General features: G+C 52.5%; 1 protein-coding gene across 2 annotated transcripts; it reads right to left on the reverse strand.

Moving 5' to 3' along the window:
• Positions 1 to 6763: 6763 nt before the first annotated feature.
• Positions 6764 to 14650, reverse strand: ASB10 (ankyrin repeat and SOCS box containing 10). 2 transcript variants are annotated; one of them, XM_068146158.1, is made up of 5 exons: positions 14244 to 14650; positions 9955 to 10222; positions 8944 to 9448; positions 7616 to 7729; positions 6764 to 7411 (listed from the first exon to the last, which is right to left on the reverse strand). In XM_068146158.1, the coding sequence occupies exons 1-5, from the start codon at positions 14554 to 14556 to the stop codon at positions 7226 to 7228; spliced, it is 1386 nt and encodes a 461-aa protein (XP_068002259.1). In that variant the 5' UTR covers positions 14557 to 14650; the 3' UTR covers positions 6764 to 7225. The 2 variants fall into 2 exon arrangements, with proteins under 2 accessions (XP_068002259.1, XP_068002260.1); XM_068146159.1 differs by lacking the exon at positions 14244 to 14650 and adding an exon at positions 11318 to 11635.
• Between the last annotated feature and the right edge of the window lie 2715 nt (positions 14651 to 17365).

Genomic DNA, 17365 nt, shown 5'->3' on the forward strand with positions numbered 1-17365 from the left:
ACTGTACTGCTAGACTCTGGTGTATATATTGAACGAGACATGGATAGGGAGCTCCCATGTACACATCCTTGCAGGGTGAGCCAGACGGGAAGGTTCAGGGTGCAGGCTGTACATAGGCTTCACCACACCTTAGATCTCCAGGGGCTTTTCCAATTCCTATATCCCGTGTGTAATCTTCACCGTTTCCGTGTCTAGTGGAAATGCAGTTTCCATGGCTTCCACTTGAGGCTCAGACCTCCGCTGTTCAGTTCACTCCCTGGGCGTTTCTGCCTCCCCACACGCCTGCTCTGTGGGGAGCAACTTTATGCCCTTTCATTTGGCTCCACCCCCCTCGCAAGCAGCTGCTGTGTCCCCATAACGTGCCTGAAGATGCACCATCCAACACCAGGCACACGAGAAACGGTGACTGCGTGTGTCATTTGTGAAATCCCTGGTCTCTCTGTGCTCAGGACCTTGCTGGATACAGGAGAAGACCTACACTCTCCCTTCTGTTTTGGGGTTGCTGGGTCATAGCTCCATCAGCACTTGGTCCTGAGTCTCACCAGGCTCAGCCCTGAGTACTGAATAGAGGCACTGCAAGCAATGCCCTTAAGGATGTACAGACTATCCTGGCCCACCTCCTCCCATCACCTCCTTCTTCAGCCTGCCTTTATTTCCCACCCTTTTCCTTGTCCCTTTTCTATATTAGTACTGCTGAAACTTCTTCCTCTGTTCTCTGCTGCAGCCATGTGAGCATGGAAGTCAGTTTGCCCTCATCTCTGGTCAGCAGGCAAGATGGGAAGGTGTGCTTGATGCCTGACCCTTTAGACACAGTGCCTGTGTTGAAGAAGTTACTTGATCTCTCTGGTCAGCACAGAGGATCTGAAACAACTTCAAACTGCTCAGCATAGATAGAGGCTTCCTGGAAGACAACTATCAGGCTCTAAGAGTGTCCTTGCTTGATGCCTGCAAAATAAGATCCTCAGAGGCTGGTGCCTGTGCTCTTGGGTAGCAGAAGAACCACCCAAACCAGCTCTCCTTCCTGCACTGCAAACTGCTTCTCCAAGGTGGGGGGTTTAGAGAGTGTTGGCTACATAGAGGCCAATTAACTTTAGCTGGAGCTGTAACGGGAAAAGCTCAGCCTGAGATGGGCACTCAGCATGGCAAACCACAATGCAACAGGTAAGGTTTAATAACTGGCTGGCAAATGAAAGCAGCTCTGTCTAATGGAAACTGCTATGCAGCCTGAACTTTATGCCTCTACCTGCTCCACTTACCATCTCAACAGAATCTAGCACAACAGGACTACATCTAGTCACAGCCTCTAGGCATTCCTGCTTGCAATATAGCTACTAAACATATTAAAAGCAAGGAAGGGTAGTGCTGCAAAATCATTTACTCAAAGTTTGCAGAGTTTAGAGAATGGGTTGGCTGTGAAGTTGTGTTGATAGAAGCTGGGCTCTGCTACCAGACTTGTACCCATGAAGCAGTGCAAAGGAAACAACCCTGGCCTGAGCTTTCAGGCTCTGTGGGCACTTCAGCCTGGTAGGCAAGAGCTAATGTGCAAGCCCTGCCCCAGCAGGGGACCTGGACACAAGGAGCCCCTGGAAACTTGGTTCCAGCTGGCCTCTGCCAACAGTCTCACAGGCTTTCACCCCACTGTCAAGTTGCCCCATATGATTCTGTCTACAGCTTTCTACTACTGTCTGCAGCTGCTGAGAAGACATCTGCCTGGGGAGCATATTTCAGAACTAGCCCTGTCAGAGCCACAGCTGGCATTAAGAACCCAGTAATAGTAGACAGAGCATTCCCAGGGACAAATTTTTGCTGCAGACAAGATCTCAGAGCAGAAAAAGGCTACTTCCAAGGACCTGTCCCAAGCCACAACTTCTAAATAGAAAGACTTAAAGAGAGGAAAACTCAGTGGTCCACCCTAGGACTCAAGGGTAGAGTTAGCTTTCTAAAGCTACACCCCGTCCATTTCTTCTTGATAAGCCTCACACAAGGCCAGCAGTAATGGTGGCCTGTCTTGTGTACCAACCTCTTTAACCTCTCTGGTTCAGCAGTCCCTAGAAGCTGCCCCTAAGATGGGTCTTCCTGATCTGAAACTCACTTATTTTCCCAGACTTGCAAGCAGAGGCTTTCTTCCCAGCCACAAAGGTCTCCCAGCAGGACCTACAGTGGTTCACCTCCCAGTTTGCTCCCTGGGCACACACATAGGACAGGATCACAGCAAAGGAATGCTTTCTGAGAGTTGGTGGGTTTGCTGAGGGCACACAGGCCATCTAAGAGACCAACTCTTTCAGCAGCTGGGGCCACAGCCCCAACCATCACAGTGTCTGCCTCATCTCCCTTCATGCAAGTCTTTAATAGCTCTAGAGGAGTGACCTCCTCTAGAGGAGGCAGGACCTCCAGGTAATTCCCTTGATGTGTCACCACAATTTGACTACTGATAGCTGACTCTGATAGAGGGTCTTCTGACTGCTTCTGATCACATGTAGTAACAGGCCACTCTATATTATCATTCCTTCATTTTCCTCTAAGAATCTGAAGTGAAAAACAAGGAGGTTAAGACTTACAAAACCCATAACACCTGTTCCTTCTGTCCCCTTCCCATAGGCCCTTCAGCCTCATGCAGAGGGAAGGAAGATTGGTCTGAACTTTGCACATGTCCAGGCACTCACAATTTGTTTAGTTACTTGCTGTAGTATTTTCCAGGGGTTGAAGTAAGGCTGGCCAGGCATAGGAGCAAATTTAAACAGTCATAGGCTGCTCTCAAAGATGTGCTTGTGTTTGGCAGGAGCACACGTGGTCCAGTAGCTCAAGGGACAGCCTTGCAGCCAGGAGCAGGGAGGTGGGTGGGAAGGTGTGGATGTGAGCAGCGTTGCTGACATCTGGTGATGAGCTGTGGAATGGAGCAGGGGCTTAGGGGCCCTTGTACCAATGGGCTGTGCTCCCCTGGGTTCCAGCTGCAGAGCAGGGACCTCAGAAGCATCAGCATCTGCTTCATATCACCTGGGTAGAATAGAAGTGCAGGAAGCATTTGCAGTCCTGCTCCCAACAGTAAATACCAGAAGCACCAAAGCAGGCCCAGGAGTGAGTTCAGTGGAGGTCTGCCTGTGGGTACTCAAAGAAGGGCTGTGTCACTGTGCAAGGTTGGGGCAACCACTAAAGCCCCTACTAACACGATCCAAGACCCTTGGACTGTCTCCTCAGGTGGGATCACTGCAAGGGTCATGGGGCAGCCTGTGAGGTCCTGACATACTGGTGGGCTACCTTTGTGTGTATCACATCCAGCCCTGAGGTCCTTTGGCAACCCTCAAACACTGCCCAGTCCCAGAGTGAGACATGCTCCCTGCCTCCAAATAGCTACAGTCTCCAAGCTAAAGCTTGTGAGAGAAATTGAGTGAAAGCAAATATGTAAATAAAGTTATAAGGCAGCATCACCATTTGTTTCAGAATGTCTATTTCAGCAGTCACCACAGGCAGCAAATTCAAAGCAAGGAAGCTGATGGAAGCAGTACAAACCAGCAGTTAAAGAATGAGGGAAACCAATGGAGAGTTAGAGACATCCATGAGGTATCCATGAAGTGATCAGGGAAATGAAACTGTTTGACTGCCCTAGGCCAGTCCTGGGGGTGACAAAGGCCAGAGGCAGAGCAGCATGGCAGGGTGGCAGGACTGTGGATCACAGATGTGTAATTAAGCAGTCACTACTGATCACAGACCTCTGTAATTAAGCAGTCTGATCTCTTTGGGACTGGGCTGAGCACCGTGCAGGATGGATTCTGGGCTGGGCTAGGGCAGATTTTCCAGAGATAGAGAGATGAGGAATGTACATCCACTACGATAAGCTATTCTAAGATGCAATTATCTAGCAGATTAATCACCCTTGCTATTAAAAACGTGTCTCACTTCTAATCTCTGTTTGTGCAGCCTCCCTTTCCAGCCACTGCATGCAGTTCTGCTGCTGAGTGTCCCTCAGAGGAGCTGGCAATGCTGGCTGTGCTCTGCAGATGGCCTCAGGGAGCCTGGCACGGTGCAGCCTGACCAGTGCTGGGTGCCAGCAGGGTGATAGAGGCTGAGCCCCTGCCCATAAAGCTTTGTGAAAGTACTGCCAACCTTCCTGCCCTGTCAGTCTGAGACTGAAAATACAGCTGCCTGCAACTGCACACTGGTCCCCGAGGATCAGCCACAGGCTGTCCAGCCACCACCCTCCCCCTGTTCTGCCACCAGAACCCACTGGCACTCCATAACCCACTTATGGCTCTCTCTGAGCCCTCTCCCATTTCTCATGTGTTCGGAAAAATGGACCCTGGAGCAGGATGCCCCAGAAGCAGAGAATCCAAAGGATGGCAGTCACTGGGCATCTACTCCAGGTTTCTGTGTGCAAGCTTAACATTCTATGTAAAGAAACCCCAAGAACCCCATAACCATTTCTGCTCTAGGTTTGAAACAATAGATAATAGTTGTATTTTGCAGTGGTAACAAAACACTTTCTATTCCATCAGTAATTAAGGAAGATGCTAAAGAGAAACTATTTAAGCAACAATTTTTATCATCTGCAGGAAGATAACTTACATCCAAGAGTATTTAATTGGCTAATGAGTTCACTGAACCATTGAGTTTTTTCTCCATAACAAATCATGGCACACTGGGGAACTTAACATAACTGGGGAAGGGGGAAAAAAAAACACACCACAAAACAACCCAAACCCAATGTCTTACCAGCCTCTAAACATGCTCATGTGCATATCCAAGAAGGCACAGAACAGTTAGTCCAACATACAGCATGAACTCTTCTGATTCAGTTCTGAAAGGGGCTTGCTTTGCTTGCTTTCTTCAGTTGTCAGTCAAGCTGTAAAAGATGTTCCCCAGTGCTGTCCTTACACAGAATGAAATCCTGCCCTTCAGTGCCAGCAGGAGTACAGGTGAAACCTTATATGTGAAGATTTGTGCCCAGGGATGGCTTTGCCCCTTTCAGCCTGACCTCAGCCCTCCCACTCACATGGGATCCTGGTAGCTCAAGGAGGAGTCTTAGTGATTTCCCTGCACTCCCTGCGTGGGTTCTTCATCATGACTGGTGTCCATCTATGCCAACATGCCTTTGTCCAAAGAAGACCTGGCAGTGCCAGGAGCTTGATGCCCATGTATGCAGTGGCACCACATGCTCCTAGGTTTGCAGAAACAAATCACTGTAGGTTCACCTCCATGTACCCAAGCATCATCCAAATGTAGATCTTCAGAACTACCAAAGCAATCAGCCAGAGCTGAAGTGTGGTTTCAGTGGGAGGACTACAAGAAACAATTACAAAATAAAGCACCCAGCTCCACCCTTCCCCATCCTTAAGGACCTTAGTAGCTGAGCACACGACTGAATCTAGGTTCCACCATCATCAGTGTGCCTGCAGTGATAGAGAACCAGTAAAGCAGTCCCACACATACTGCTCTGCAAACTGTCTTTCCCACCAAACAGATCCAGCCAGGCTAAGGCAATCCCAGCCTGTGCCACCAAAAGGGGCAGACCCTCCTTTTACCATTCCTTCTCTAGTTACAGATATGATCTGGCTGAAAACAAACACACTCAAGTGGTAATCACAGTAAGACTATGGGACCCGATCCCATAAACAGATCCCCCTGAGCAGACAGGTTACCTCAGCCTGCAGGAGAGTGATGACTTCAGACCAGGTTCCTGCACTGGGTCAAGGAAGATGATCTGTGGTAACCTTTTTCCAGGTATTTTAGCAGCTTTGACTTCCCTGCTCACTTCCTCCCTGTTTTGCAAATACTCTTGGTAGGTCACCCTGAGCCAGCTCCTCACCTCTCTACCCATGGATGCTATAAAGCACATTGCTGAACTTTCCTGAGGTAAACCACCTACCTCTATGCTGCTGCAGCACTTACAATACACAGGCTGCCACAGCAGGCATCCGGACACCTTTAGTAAGGCTGCAGCCACATTCTTGCTGCACCCTCCCAGCACTTGCTGTGGTGAATCAGTGGTGTGAGGGCCTTAGGAACAGCACCTGGAACTTCACCTTGTCCTTCCAGCCTCAGTGACTCTGAGCAGTGTGGTACAGCTGTGTATGGCAGTGAGAACTGAAGGAGCAGAGCTATGCCCTGTGTCCCCAGACAGGCAGAACCAGACAGAAGCACTGCATCTGTCAAACTTCCCACCCTTTCAGGTCTCTGCATTCTAGGGCTTGTCTGCTGATATGGTTATTAACTGAGGCCTTGAGAGACCAGTGCATCAAGAAGAGTGACCTGCAGTGCTGTCCTCCTGCACCTTCTGCCAGCCAGCAGCAGCTCAGACACTGAATCATAAGCAGCAACAGAGTTGGCTTACAACAGATCTTTGAAGGATAGTTATTGCTTGGATTTCTTTATAACTATGCCTTGAAATCACAGGACCTAACATTTGCCTTTCCTTTGGCTAGTGTGTGGTGCAGCCCAGCAGCACATGGCCCCACACTGTGCTCTGGTAGATGTTGGCTGCTTTGCACCCAGGGGATCAGAGTTTTCAGGACGTCAAAGTCCTCAGGGCTGGCACAAGCATGGCTGCTCTGCCCCAAGCTGCAAAGGCAGGTATCCCCAGACACTGTACCTGCATGGGGAGTGTTTGGGAGGCCTCTGTCCTACATCCAAACAACATTTCTCTGTGCCTCCTGAGAAGCAGATGGATGGGTAGTTCAGATAAGAGACACCACTGCACAAGGCCTGGAACATGGATGAGCTCTCTCAAGACTGGCTTCAAGGCGAGGCAGAAGCTATGCTCTGGCAGGTATAAAGAATGACCAGGGTTTATTCCAAACACCTCTGGGTACAAACTGTAAACAACTTGACTAAAGACAGGATCCCAACAATGTCAGAGGGCCCTAGATGCTTAGTTCAGGTCAGAGTTTGCAATTTGGGATAGGGAGACTCATTCTACAACTTATCCTGCAATCCAGAAGTGTTTGCTTCTTATCCCACAAAATGCCCTCACCCCCACATCATCTTGCTTTTTTTAGTGAGTCTGGAGTTTGTTGACCCACACCAGTCAGGACAGAGTGCTCCAAAATAGATGCTGGAGGCCAAGCACAAAAGCTGGCTGGGGCAGGGATGTGACAACAGGTTTGGCTTGGGGAAGTGATATGGACTGGCAGGAGGTGTGCAAGGGGAAAGGGGAAGCTGGGGAGATGTGGATTGCAGCAGCAGAGGTGGACCATCTGCACAGAAGGGCACAACAGGGCTGGAACTGCAGCCCTTAGTAGAGAACATCCTCAAAGCCAAGCAGCAGGAACTGGTGCAAGGCCTTCGGCAGGCGCAGCTGAGGAAGGACCAGAAGCAAACGGCCCTCCAGGAAGGTCCTGAGTGCACAGCGAGCCAGGTGCTGCAGAGAGCGAGGTCTGTGCTCCAGGGAGAACAGTGACTGGTAGAAACATGGGTATTTCTAGAAAGAGAGAGGACCAGAGGCAGGTGAAGCTGAAGATACCACACTGGAAGCAGTAGAAGTAGACATCCCTTCACTTGAATCACTATGGTGCATCCTCCCTGTCCCCTGCAGCACTGTCTCTGTGCCCAAACCCTCCTCAGCCCCAAACCTCTTGCTGCCCCACTGCTGCAGTGTCCCAGACTCCAGCACACATTCCCTCACCTGCACAACTTCTTCTGGCACCGCTTCCACCCAGTCCTCCGAGACACGCACGTGGTCATAGCTGTTCATCAGGGCCTCCACGACACGCGGGCAGCTATGGCAGTACCGCAGCACCTGTGCCAGGGACAGAGCAGCTGGGCAGGGTCCTGCAAGCCCCACTTCCACTTCCTAAAAGCCTGCCTCAGTGAACCTAAGAACTGTTATCCTGGCCTCATGCTGCCCCAGGAGATCAAACCCATTGGTGGTGGGAACTGCCAAAGCACAGCTCCTGCAAAGAGGGTGACTGAGCCCACACCCTGCATGGCTGCCTTCAGCCCCCACAGCCTCTCCTCAGATGCAGAGACTAACACACATGGCTGGCATGCAGACCTGCTTCACCTGCCTCACTGCTGCCAGTACTGTTTCGTGCCAGGCTCCTTTCCCCACATCGTTCCAGTCAGAGCACAAGCTGTTCTGGGGCAAGGACTGGATCTGCTTTGTGAGCAGTGACACCACAGCAAGACATGCCTCTGGGGGGCTACATGGGGATGTCAGGGCTGTGAGGGTGCCCATTCAGCACCAGGCTGCAGAGACAGCCCTATCTGTTCCTGCAGTGGGTGCTGCTACATAGAACCCCAGAGGGCATCACCCATGCTTTGTGCAGCTCAGCACTGGTGCGCTGCACGTCTGTGCAGGTGCAAGCAAACCATTCACGCTGCGCCTCCTGCACTGTCAGTACGACTGCAGAGCACACCCCACCCACCCACCCAGCGCCAAGCAGAGGCAGAGCCCCCAGCTCCTGGCTCCCACTCCCTACGGCCCAGGCCAGCAGTAGCTGTCAGAGCCTATTCCGGCTGTACTAGTGATCCTCATTATCTGGCGTTAATAGGAGATTAATTAGTGTTAATTGTTGATTTTCCTGTATTTTCCCAAAGGGGAGAGCAATCTGCTGATCTCCGGGCTGGGTAATTATTGCACTGCTCAGGAATTAAGACAGGAAATTAACCCTTTTGTTGCTGGTGTCTTGCCAAGACAGCCGGAGCTGGAGGGAGGGTATGTCCCAAAGGGAAAACACATCCCCAGGAGGAAAAGAGCCCAACACTTTCTGGGGCAAGTGATTACAGAAATCAGGCAAGTACTGTCCACACCGCAGAGCAGAAGACTCTTACAGCAGTAACTACCCAGAAGAAAACTTCAGGGAACCCATTACTAAGTCAGTTCCCCTTCTCCCAGCCCCCAGGTAGAGATGGGCAGGACAACAAGCAGACTGGCACAAAGCAAGCCCCACTGTGACAAAAGCTTGCTCTGCCTGGGGCCCTGGTGTTCAGAGTCCCCTCTTCCCACCACACCTTGAGGAGGGAGCCAGGCCAGACACGGACGGCGCCATGGTTGAGCAAGGCTTGCACCACAAGCTCTGGATGGTGCTCCAGCTTGTAGGGTGCTGTTTGCAGGACATTGTGCAGAGCCATGTTCCCACTGTAGTTCATGACGTTGACATTTGCACCCTGGGCCAGCAGTAACTCCACGATTTGAGCATTTGAGTTCTTGCAGGCCAGGTGGAGAGGGTGCTGACGGTCCTTGTCTGCAGCATTGATGCTAGCACCGCTCTCCACCAGCAGCTGGCAGACCTGGTAGTAACGGCCCATGTCCTGGGGCTGATGGGGCTGAGCACAGGCAGCGTTCAGCGGTGTCTGCCCCTCCTCATTCTCTGCCTCCAGCTCTGCCCCGTGGCGCAGGAGCAGCCGGACGTGCTCTGTTAAGCCATGCCGGGCTGCTATGTGCAGCGCTGTGTCGCCTTCCTCCTCCGTGCGGCTGTTCACACAGGCACCATGCTGCAGCAGCTGCTGGACACACCTGTGGGGCAAGATGGCTCAGTGACAGGCTCTCCTCTCCAGTTCCTATCCTATTTCCCACCCTCCATGTATGTACAAGCCTGTGGCTTCCACTTTTCCCAGGAGTCCAAGAGCCCAAACTCCTCGTGGCCTGGAGCAGTGTTTTAAGCTAGGATGAGTGGTGAGCTGACAATTGCCAGCCTAACTCCAGCTACCTTTGCACAGATTTTCAATAAAGTGCCACTGTGCCCAGTCTTCTCTCACATGCCCACAGAGCTCTGCCTACACATCACAGACCCTGAGCTGTGCAGTGGGCATCAGCAGCTCTGCACTGCTGTCTGGACAGCAGCACCAAGCTCAGCTGCATCAGCTGGGGACTGGATTCTTGCAGCCATCAGTTGGACTTCAGAGCTGATCCTGGTCCAGGAACAAGCAGCTGGGCCACACCAGGCACCATGCAGGATCCCTGCCACGCAGGGTGAGGGTGGAGAAGGAGACAGGCCTTCATGCCCCCTGGGCAGCACTCACTCGATGGAGTCTGGGCTCTTGCAGAGGTGCAGGGGCTGGTATCCATCCTCCGAGACGGCCTGAGGGTCGGCGCCGAAGTCGAGCAGCAGCCGCAGACAGTCGGCGCTGGCGGCCCTGCATGCTTCGTGCAGCGCCGTGCAGCCGCCGGGAGCGAAGTCGACAGCAGCGCCGCGGAGCAGCAGCAGCCGCAGGCAGGCGGTGTAGCCCCGGCTGGCCGTGATGTGCAGCGGCGTGGTCAGCTCCTGCTCGTAGCTCAGCGACCAGAGCCCTGCAGGACAGAGAGCTCAGGGAGCCGATAGAGAGAGCGCAAGAGCCAGGCCTGCCATTGCCCTAGGGCACCCGCTGCGCATCATCCCACCTTCAGAAACTCAGAGTTCCCCTCGAGGCATTGCCCCTATCCTGCCAGTCTCTTCCCTGCCCAAGCAGAGCCCTAGGGAGCCATGCTGGCAGGGAGGTCAGAGGAACAGGAGCTGTGGGGCAGGGGCTGTCCCCAGAACGTGCTCTGTACCCACAGCTCCCTCACTCAGCTCAGGGCTGAGAGCAGCACAGTGGCTGGGGAAAGCATCATGAATACGAGGAGTTAGACAGTAAAGACATACTGGTGAGGCTGCCAGGCACACAGGAGATTCAGACAAGCCTCAAGCATGGTGTAGGCAAGCATACTTCAGCAGAGATAGGACATCTAGGCCCTAGGAGAGATCAAGGGGCTGAAACCCGCCAGCTCTCAAAGATGCTGACCCAGCTGGAACTATTGCTGAGCAAGTACGGTCTGCTAGCAAACAGCCTGCAGGCAAAGGGCTCCTTAAATTGTGGCTCTTGCTGCCCATCTGGGCTGGGATAGATGACTGGGACCCAGACTGCATGACATGCTCAACATCCCTCTCACCTCTTTCCTCACAGAAGCAGCACATAATCAACTGTGTTTGCCAGGACCAGGTTCAAGTGGAACCATCTCAATGACCTAACACAGGGCTGTGACAATTCCTTACCCAGCACAACCCACAGCAAACCAGCAGCCCAAAGGCTGCACTCAAAGCAGGCACACAGAACCAGGCTACAGGGACAGTCACAGAAGGACAACCACCTGGAGTTCAAATCTCCTTTGTGGAGCTGTGGGAACCCAAGCAGGTTCCAAGCATTTGCACTACCCCTGCTGGAATGGCCAGGTACCCCAGGCACTCCTCAGGCTCCCAGGCACATGCAAATTCTCCCACAAGCAGCACAGGGGAGCCTGACCACATCCCAGTGCTCTCACTCCCATCCCCACCACTCCAGACAGCTCCCATCTCAGCCCCAGCAGCAGCAATGCCCTGCGGCAGGAGCAGGAGGCTCCAGGGCGCTGCTCAGCCGTGCCGCTGCGTACTCAGCCCGCGGATGTTGAAGCGGTAGTTCTTCCACTCCTCCAGGTCGCTGGTGTCAAACACAGCGCTGGGACTCAGGTTGTTCTGAGGCTCACTGAGGATTTCAGCCACAATCTCCTGATCCCCAGTCAGCAGGGCCTGCCAGTAGGTTTGGCCAGGGCCATCCACTTTGCGTGTGCAGATGGGCTCCCGACTCTTGTCTCCTCCGCCTTTGATGCTGCCCATGATGCAGGGCCCAAACCCTCCACAGAAACTAGTGCAGAACCTGCTGCTGCCTTCCTCAGGCAGGCTCTGGGCGCAAGCACACCAGTGCCCTGTGCTCTGGCTGGTAACAGGCTGCCTACTCCAGGGGGGCTCACAGGGAGGAGAGATGTCATGCCACTGCTTGGCCCAGCTTGGGGACGGCTCAGATCTCAGCTGCTCTATTCTGGGAAACCTTGTGACCAAATGTTAAGGCCAAGAGGCTGCTACAGACACTCCTTTCAAGCAGCAGTATCTCTGCAGCCCCTGGCTATGAAGGGAGAGTGCCAAAGCAGAGCAGAACAACAGAGCAGGGTAGAAATGGAGGCAGAACACCACTAAGAAAACAGAAAGGGAAGCGGTCTCATGTCCAGCTTTCCTGCTGTCACCCAGCTGCTGCCCAGACCTCACAACACTGCTTCCCCCAAATCTCCACTGCACACCTTTGCCCAGCTGCTGGCTCCTTGCAACACACACAAATGCTAGATCTACCCAAGCCCTTGGCATTAGATGAGTTTTCAAACAAGCCACAGGAGAGCTTTTAACCAAAACTTAAAGCCAAAGGACAGGTAGAGTTAGGGTACAAGGATGGGAAACAGACACAAAAGGTAATTAGCCTTTATACCACTTCCTGCTTTTCCTTGACAGTTACCCTTGCAGAGAAATCCTGGGTTGAGCACTCCCTTTCCCACCACAGTCCTCTCATTGGCAGTTACTCACTGCAGTCCTTTCACCTGAGATTGTATTTCACCTGCCCCCTCTGCCTCGGTTGCAGAACCCTTTGCTCACAGGTCATCAGCTTTGTGTGCTTTTTGCTCAGACCACACCTTCTAAAGTATGTATCAAGCTGCACAGAAGAATAGCAGTGTTTAGTAGTTTAATTTTGTATCATGGACTTGTTCAGACCAAGCAACAATTAGCTGGGGGAGCAGGGAAGAGCTTAAGGCAAGGAACTTCATCCTTCTCAGTAATGAAAATAAGTGTCCAGGTTCCCTACCCAGAGTCTCCAGCATGCTGTCTGTGCAGGCTTCACCACCTTTTCTAGCTAGAATGTCATGTGTGAAAGGGTGAAAAGAGGGAAGCACCAAGCAGACTTCCTCACCTGACAGGACCCTCAGTTTTCCCAAAGACAGATGCAGGTACCCAAACACAAAGGGATTGCCAGGGAGGCAAAGGCTGTGTGAGCTAAGTGTCAGTAACACCATACTACTTACACTTCCTCTGGGCTGCTTAAAATATCAGTAGGGATGACCTGGGAATGACTGGGTCACCAGCAGCTACTTCTAAGATCACCAGCTGGATAAGTGTTAAGAAAACTACCCCTGCAGGCTAGTGAAAGGCATAGCCAACACCTCAGGTAGTGTGAAAGTTTGCTTTGGGGTTTGTCCTGTACCCTGCTGAGTTTGGCAACATATTTGCCTTTTTTTCATAAGCACACTGTAAGAACTCAAAACCTAGGCAATACAAGTCATGGAACTCAGTAAGTCTTCCCCACCCACAAGCCTACCTTGTCCATTTGTCTCTTGCTAGTGTGGACTCCCACAGAACATTGTCATGGCCAAGCTTTACCCATGTGGTCCACAGTTCTGTGCCAGGAAACAACCCCCATCTCTGGAATAGTGGCCTTCCTCACTAGCTCCTCCATCCCAGCAAACAGTGGGTTTTGCTACCCATCTTCTGTGGAAGAGCAGTGGGATTATGGCCCCTTCACAGCTGACACTCCCCATCTTCAGTTCTGGGAGCCTGCACCACACTAACAGACGAGGGCACTTCCCAACTGCTGAGCACATCTCTCCCTGGAACACATTAGCTGTGATGCTGACTGTAAAGCTGAGAGATGACACTGATGAGAAGGGAAGCAAAAAAGCCCAGAGAGTGGAAGCACATGAGTAGCCACAGGATGGGACAAGGTACAGCGAGGCATACAGATGGGAGTACAGCTTGCTTCCACCATCTCTCTGGTAGACTAGATCTCTGCTCCCCTTGCCCAATCCATCTCACAGAAGAGCTTACAGGGTGCAAACCCTGTAGAGCAAAGGCCCCTCTCTAGCTGATCACTGTTAGCCCTTCCACATCAACTCCCCTGCAGCTCCTCAAAGCCAGTATTTAGAGCAAGGATTGCAATGGCTGAGTCACACCTGGAGTTCACCACAGCAGCAGGCAGATATGGAGCAATTGTGGCTCAGTCCCCAAGCAGCTGATTACAAGACACAACCACGCCTCTTCCTTGGGACAGGGATTATGGTCTGCCCAAAGGACACTGCTGACACCTCTCTGCTGTTCCCAAAGCATGTCACAGCCTTTAGTTTCTAATGACCTAGAGCAACAGACAACTGAAGACATAAGGCAGAAAACCCATCCTTATACCACCTGATGCCTTCTCACCCAAGCACTCCCTCCATCTCACACGTTTCACATCTATTCCAGCAGTCTCCAAGAGCACAGTCCTGATATTGCTCTCCAGCAGCCCTGTTATCACCACTTCCAAGTAGATCTGCCTCTGTCCACCTTCAACAAGCCTGCTACCATTTCTCCTACAACCCTGCCTCATCCAAAAGCCTTTCTTCCCAAATCTTCCACTCCCTCTTCCACTACCCTGAGGGTTCTTCTCAACACTTCTCAAATGCTTTCTCTGGTCCCCATCTTGGACACCTTCTGTCGCCCCATGTCCCAGCCCTGCACACGCACCAAGCTTCCTGCAAGTCCAGCGCAGCTCCTCGCCCCTGGCCTCAATGATGAGGTTGATGGCTGCATTCTTGGGGAAGAACTTCTGCAGCATCTCCAGGTCCCCAGTGAAGAGTGCATTCTGGACCAGCAGGTCCCGACACTCCAGTGGCTCCAAGCGGCTGTCCTGGCGTCCCTGGCCCACACTGGTCAGGCTGTGCCCACCACGGTGGCACCAGAGCCTCACGTGCTGAGAGCGCTTCCAGCGATCCCCCTGCTCCTGGTCCAGCTGTGGTGAGCGCCGTGTGGCAGGGCTGAAGGGGAAGGAGCAGTCCATCACAAGGGACAACCAGGACAAGGCTGATCCTTGCAGTAAACAAGCTGCTGCAGGCCAGAGCCTCCTATCCAAGGGTATGTCCTTTGCTAGCTGCTCCTGGGTTACAGCTCCTCAGTGCCTGGCTGGACTCAGGCATAGTCCTGACTCACCCAGTATAAATAGTCCTGCTTGGCAGCTCCCCTCCACCACCTCCTCTCCTCCCAAGAGCTCATTTGCAGCTGCTGGTTGCAATCACTAGCACAGATTAGGTACAGGAGAGGGAGAGCAGGCAACCAAGCTTGGAACACTCTCCATGTGCTTGCTTGTTCACTGTGCAAAGCCTCTACTCTGCACTGTGCTCCCACCTGGAAAGAAAGAGCTGGGGCTCGTTGGGGCAGTCACAGAAAGGCCTGCAGCAGAAGTGGTGTCAGAAGTTGTAAGGGGCTGAGAGCAGAGGCTTTCCCACCACATTTTCCAAGCACACTGCAGATTGACTCACCTGCAGTGAGATGGGGAGAATTCTGCATCCCAAGAATGTTTGCTGCCTCAGCCACAGACAGGCCTGGTGTTTTATATCCTGCCTTTCCTCCCCTGATTTGACAAGCTTTGCTCCTACTCCAGCCTTGCTCTTGCCCTCAGACCCACTCAGCAGTGTTTTCTGAGTGAAGCATGCTAGAGCCACATATTTCCTACCTAGGAGAGCAGCCAGCAAGGTCGCTGTGGAAGTGACAGAAACGTCAGAACTCAGTGTGCAATTAACCTGGGGGCTTGATCCTCACCTCACTAACATGGTCACAAGCTGGCAACAAGCAAAGCTACAGCTAGGAGGCTGAACATGATCAGAGGGGAAAAAAGACAAGGGCATAAGACTGAATACTGCTCATGCCACCAAGGCAAACATGACAAGAACAAGTGGTACCAGGAGCCTTGTGCTACCACATAGGTTTCTACTCCATGCAAGCTGGGAGGACAGTGGAGATTGTCCATACAGCAGTCAGAAGAATTGGGACAGAGGGACCACAAGGCCATCCTTCCATTCAGCTGTTGACCAGCAGTCAAGGATCCACTGCTGAAGCTGCTCCATCTGCTTTTTCATGCCTGGTCCTTTAAGCTCAAGCAGTTTCCTGTGGTCATTCAAGAGCCCATGCTGACACTCAGCTTCACAGTCACCTGGCGTAGTGCTGCAGGTCTTCTCTTAGCTGTGCCTGGAGCACCGCAGCTAAAAGCCTTGGGGCTGCAGGGGCTGGAGCCTGCAGTGGGTCAAGTGCAAGGACTGGCAGAAAGTGAGCACTGCTCTGACTGAACACTGAGACCACAGGAGGGACGGGACACAGGACACAGCCCCATCACGCCAAAGCCAGCGCCCAACCCTTGCGACCGTGGTCCCTCCGCCTCTTGCCACAGAGGACACCAGGCCTGCCTTATCAAGCAGATTTCTCCCTAGTGCCGAGCAGACGCAGCCATGTCGGGGAAGAAACATTGGGAGCATCAGAGAGAGGTTGTGTGGGGAGCGAGCAGCGTGCGTGTAAACGAGCCTGTAACGAGTTTGTAATATGCATGTGCGGCGCGCCCGCGCAGCGTCATCACAATGGCACAGGCACTTTCCCGCCTCATTGCCTCCCAAATGGATTTTAAATATCATTCCGAGGACACAATTATTTAAAACGCTGAACTAAACACTCGCTAATGGGAAAACGGCGTGTGGCCTGCAGCAGCCATTGCTCATGGGGACACTCTGCCCGTGTCAGCCTCTGCTCCGGCCCCACACCCTGCAGGGCCCCGCACAGAAGCATCCTCTTCCCACCTGGAAACCATGCAGGGTAGCACTAGGTAACTGTCCTGAGCCCAGCCCTGCAGACTTTACTTCTGTGAGAACACACTTTTTGTCCTTGTCCCACTTCTGTCCTCAGGACTGCTCAGAGCCACTCTGCCCTCTCCCAGGCATCTCAGAACCAGAAGCACCACATGCCAGTCCCTGGGGCCCTGACAGCCCTGTGCTGCAGCTCAATAACCCCAAGCACCTCACCAGATCTTCCAGTCTCCCTCTGTGCCTGGCAGCAGGAGAGGACATTAGAACAAGGATGCCTACTGCTCCCATTGTTACACAGCCCTAGAAGTCATGAGTATCAAATAAGACTTTTTCCATATATTTAACTTCTGAATGTGTGCCCAGTCCTGAGCAGGGAAGATCAGGGAGGCAACTTTATTGTTTACTATATCCAAGACTCCAAAGTGAACAAAGAAAGAGAGCAAACAAGAAAAACTAGCTGCAGCAGTCCTTGCTGGAGGAGAACACAGATGTGGACACATCTCCAAGGATTCCACAGACCCTCAGTCCCACTACAGTGCTGGCAGCATCAGGGATAATAGACCCTCAAATAGCAGCATAGGCTCATGAGGAAGCATCTGTCTGACCTTTGATCATCACTCATCTCCTGTTCTCCAGGCAAAGATTCCAGCCCACCACAAGTTATCATGGGACTCAGTTTCCATTATCCAGACCATAGCAGCCTACCTCAGACCACACTAGGCAGAGGAAGTGACACAGACCAGCACTGTCCCCTCACACAGCTGAGCACAGAAGCTTGAGAGCCCCTTGCTGGAACCCTGGCTGCACTTCAGAGGTTCATATTTTAACAGCTTTGGCATCACCAGAGCTATCCATCACCAGCTCATTTTCCTCTGAGTGCTGAACCATTTCTGCATGTGCCATTTGGAACAGTGTCTAATGATGCACCAGAGCAGCCACCTGGCAGTACTGCTGCCAAGGGACACTACTACAGGAGGAGAGATGCATACAGGTGTACACACTGGAGCCAGCTACCACTGC

This window comes from Melanerpes formicivorus, unplaced genomic scaffold, assembly GCF_026170545.1.
Source record: "Melanerpes formicivorus ecotype bairdi unplaced genomic scaffold, bMelFor1.0.p_v2 SCAF_13, whole genome shotgun sequence".
NCBI classification, from domain to species: domain Eukaryota; kingdom Metazoa; phylum Chordata; class Aves; order Piciformes; family Picidae; genus Melanerpes; species Melanerpes formicivorus.

What these genes read in the sequence shown, in the direction of transcription:
- ASB10 (XM_068146158.1), bottom strand. Translation starts at nt 14,556, where the DNA reads ATGGACTGCTCCTTCCCCTTCAGCCCTGCCACACGGCGCTCACCACAG. An exon ending in CTGGACTTGCAGGAAGCTTG is followed by an intron (nt 10,223 to 14,243) that starts GTGCGTGTGCAG and finishes TCTGTCCTGCAG; the next exon opens with GGCTCTGGTCGCTGAGCTAC. An exon ending in TGCCAGAAGAAGTTGTGCAG is followed by an intron (nt 7,412 to 7,615) that starts GTGAGGGAATGT and finishes CTCTCTTTCTAG; the next exon opens with AAATACCCATGTTTCTACCA.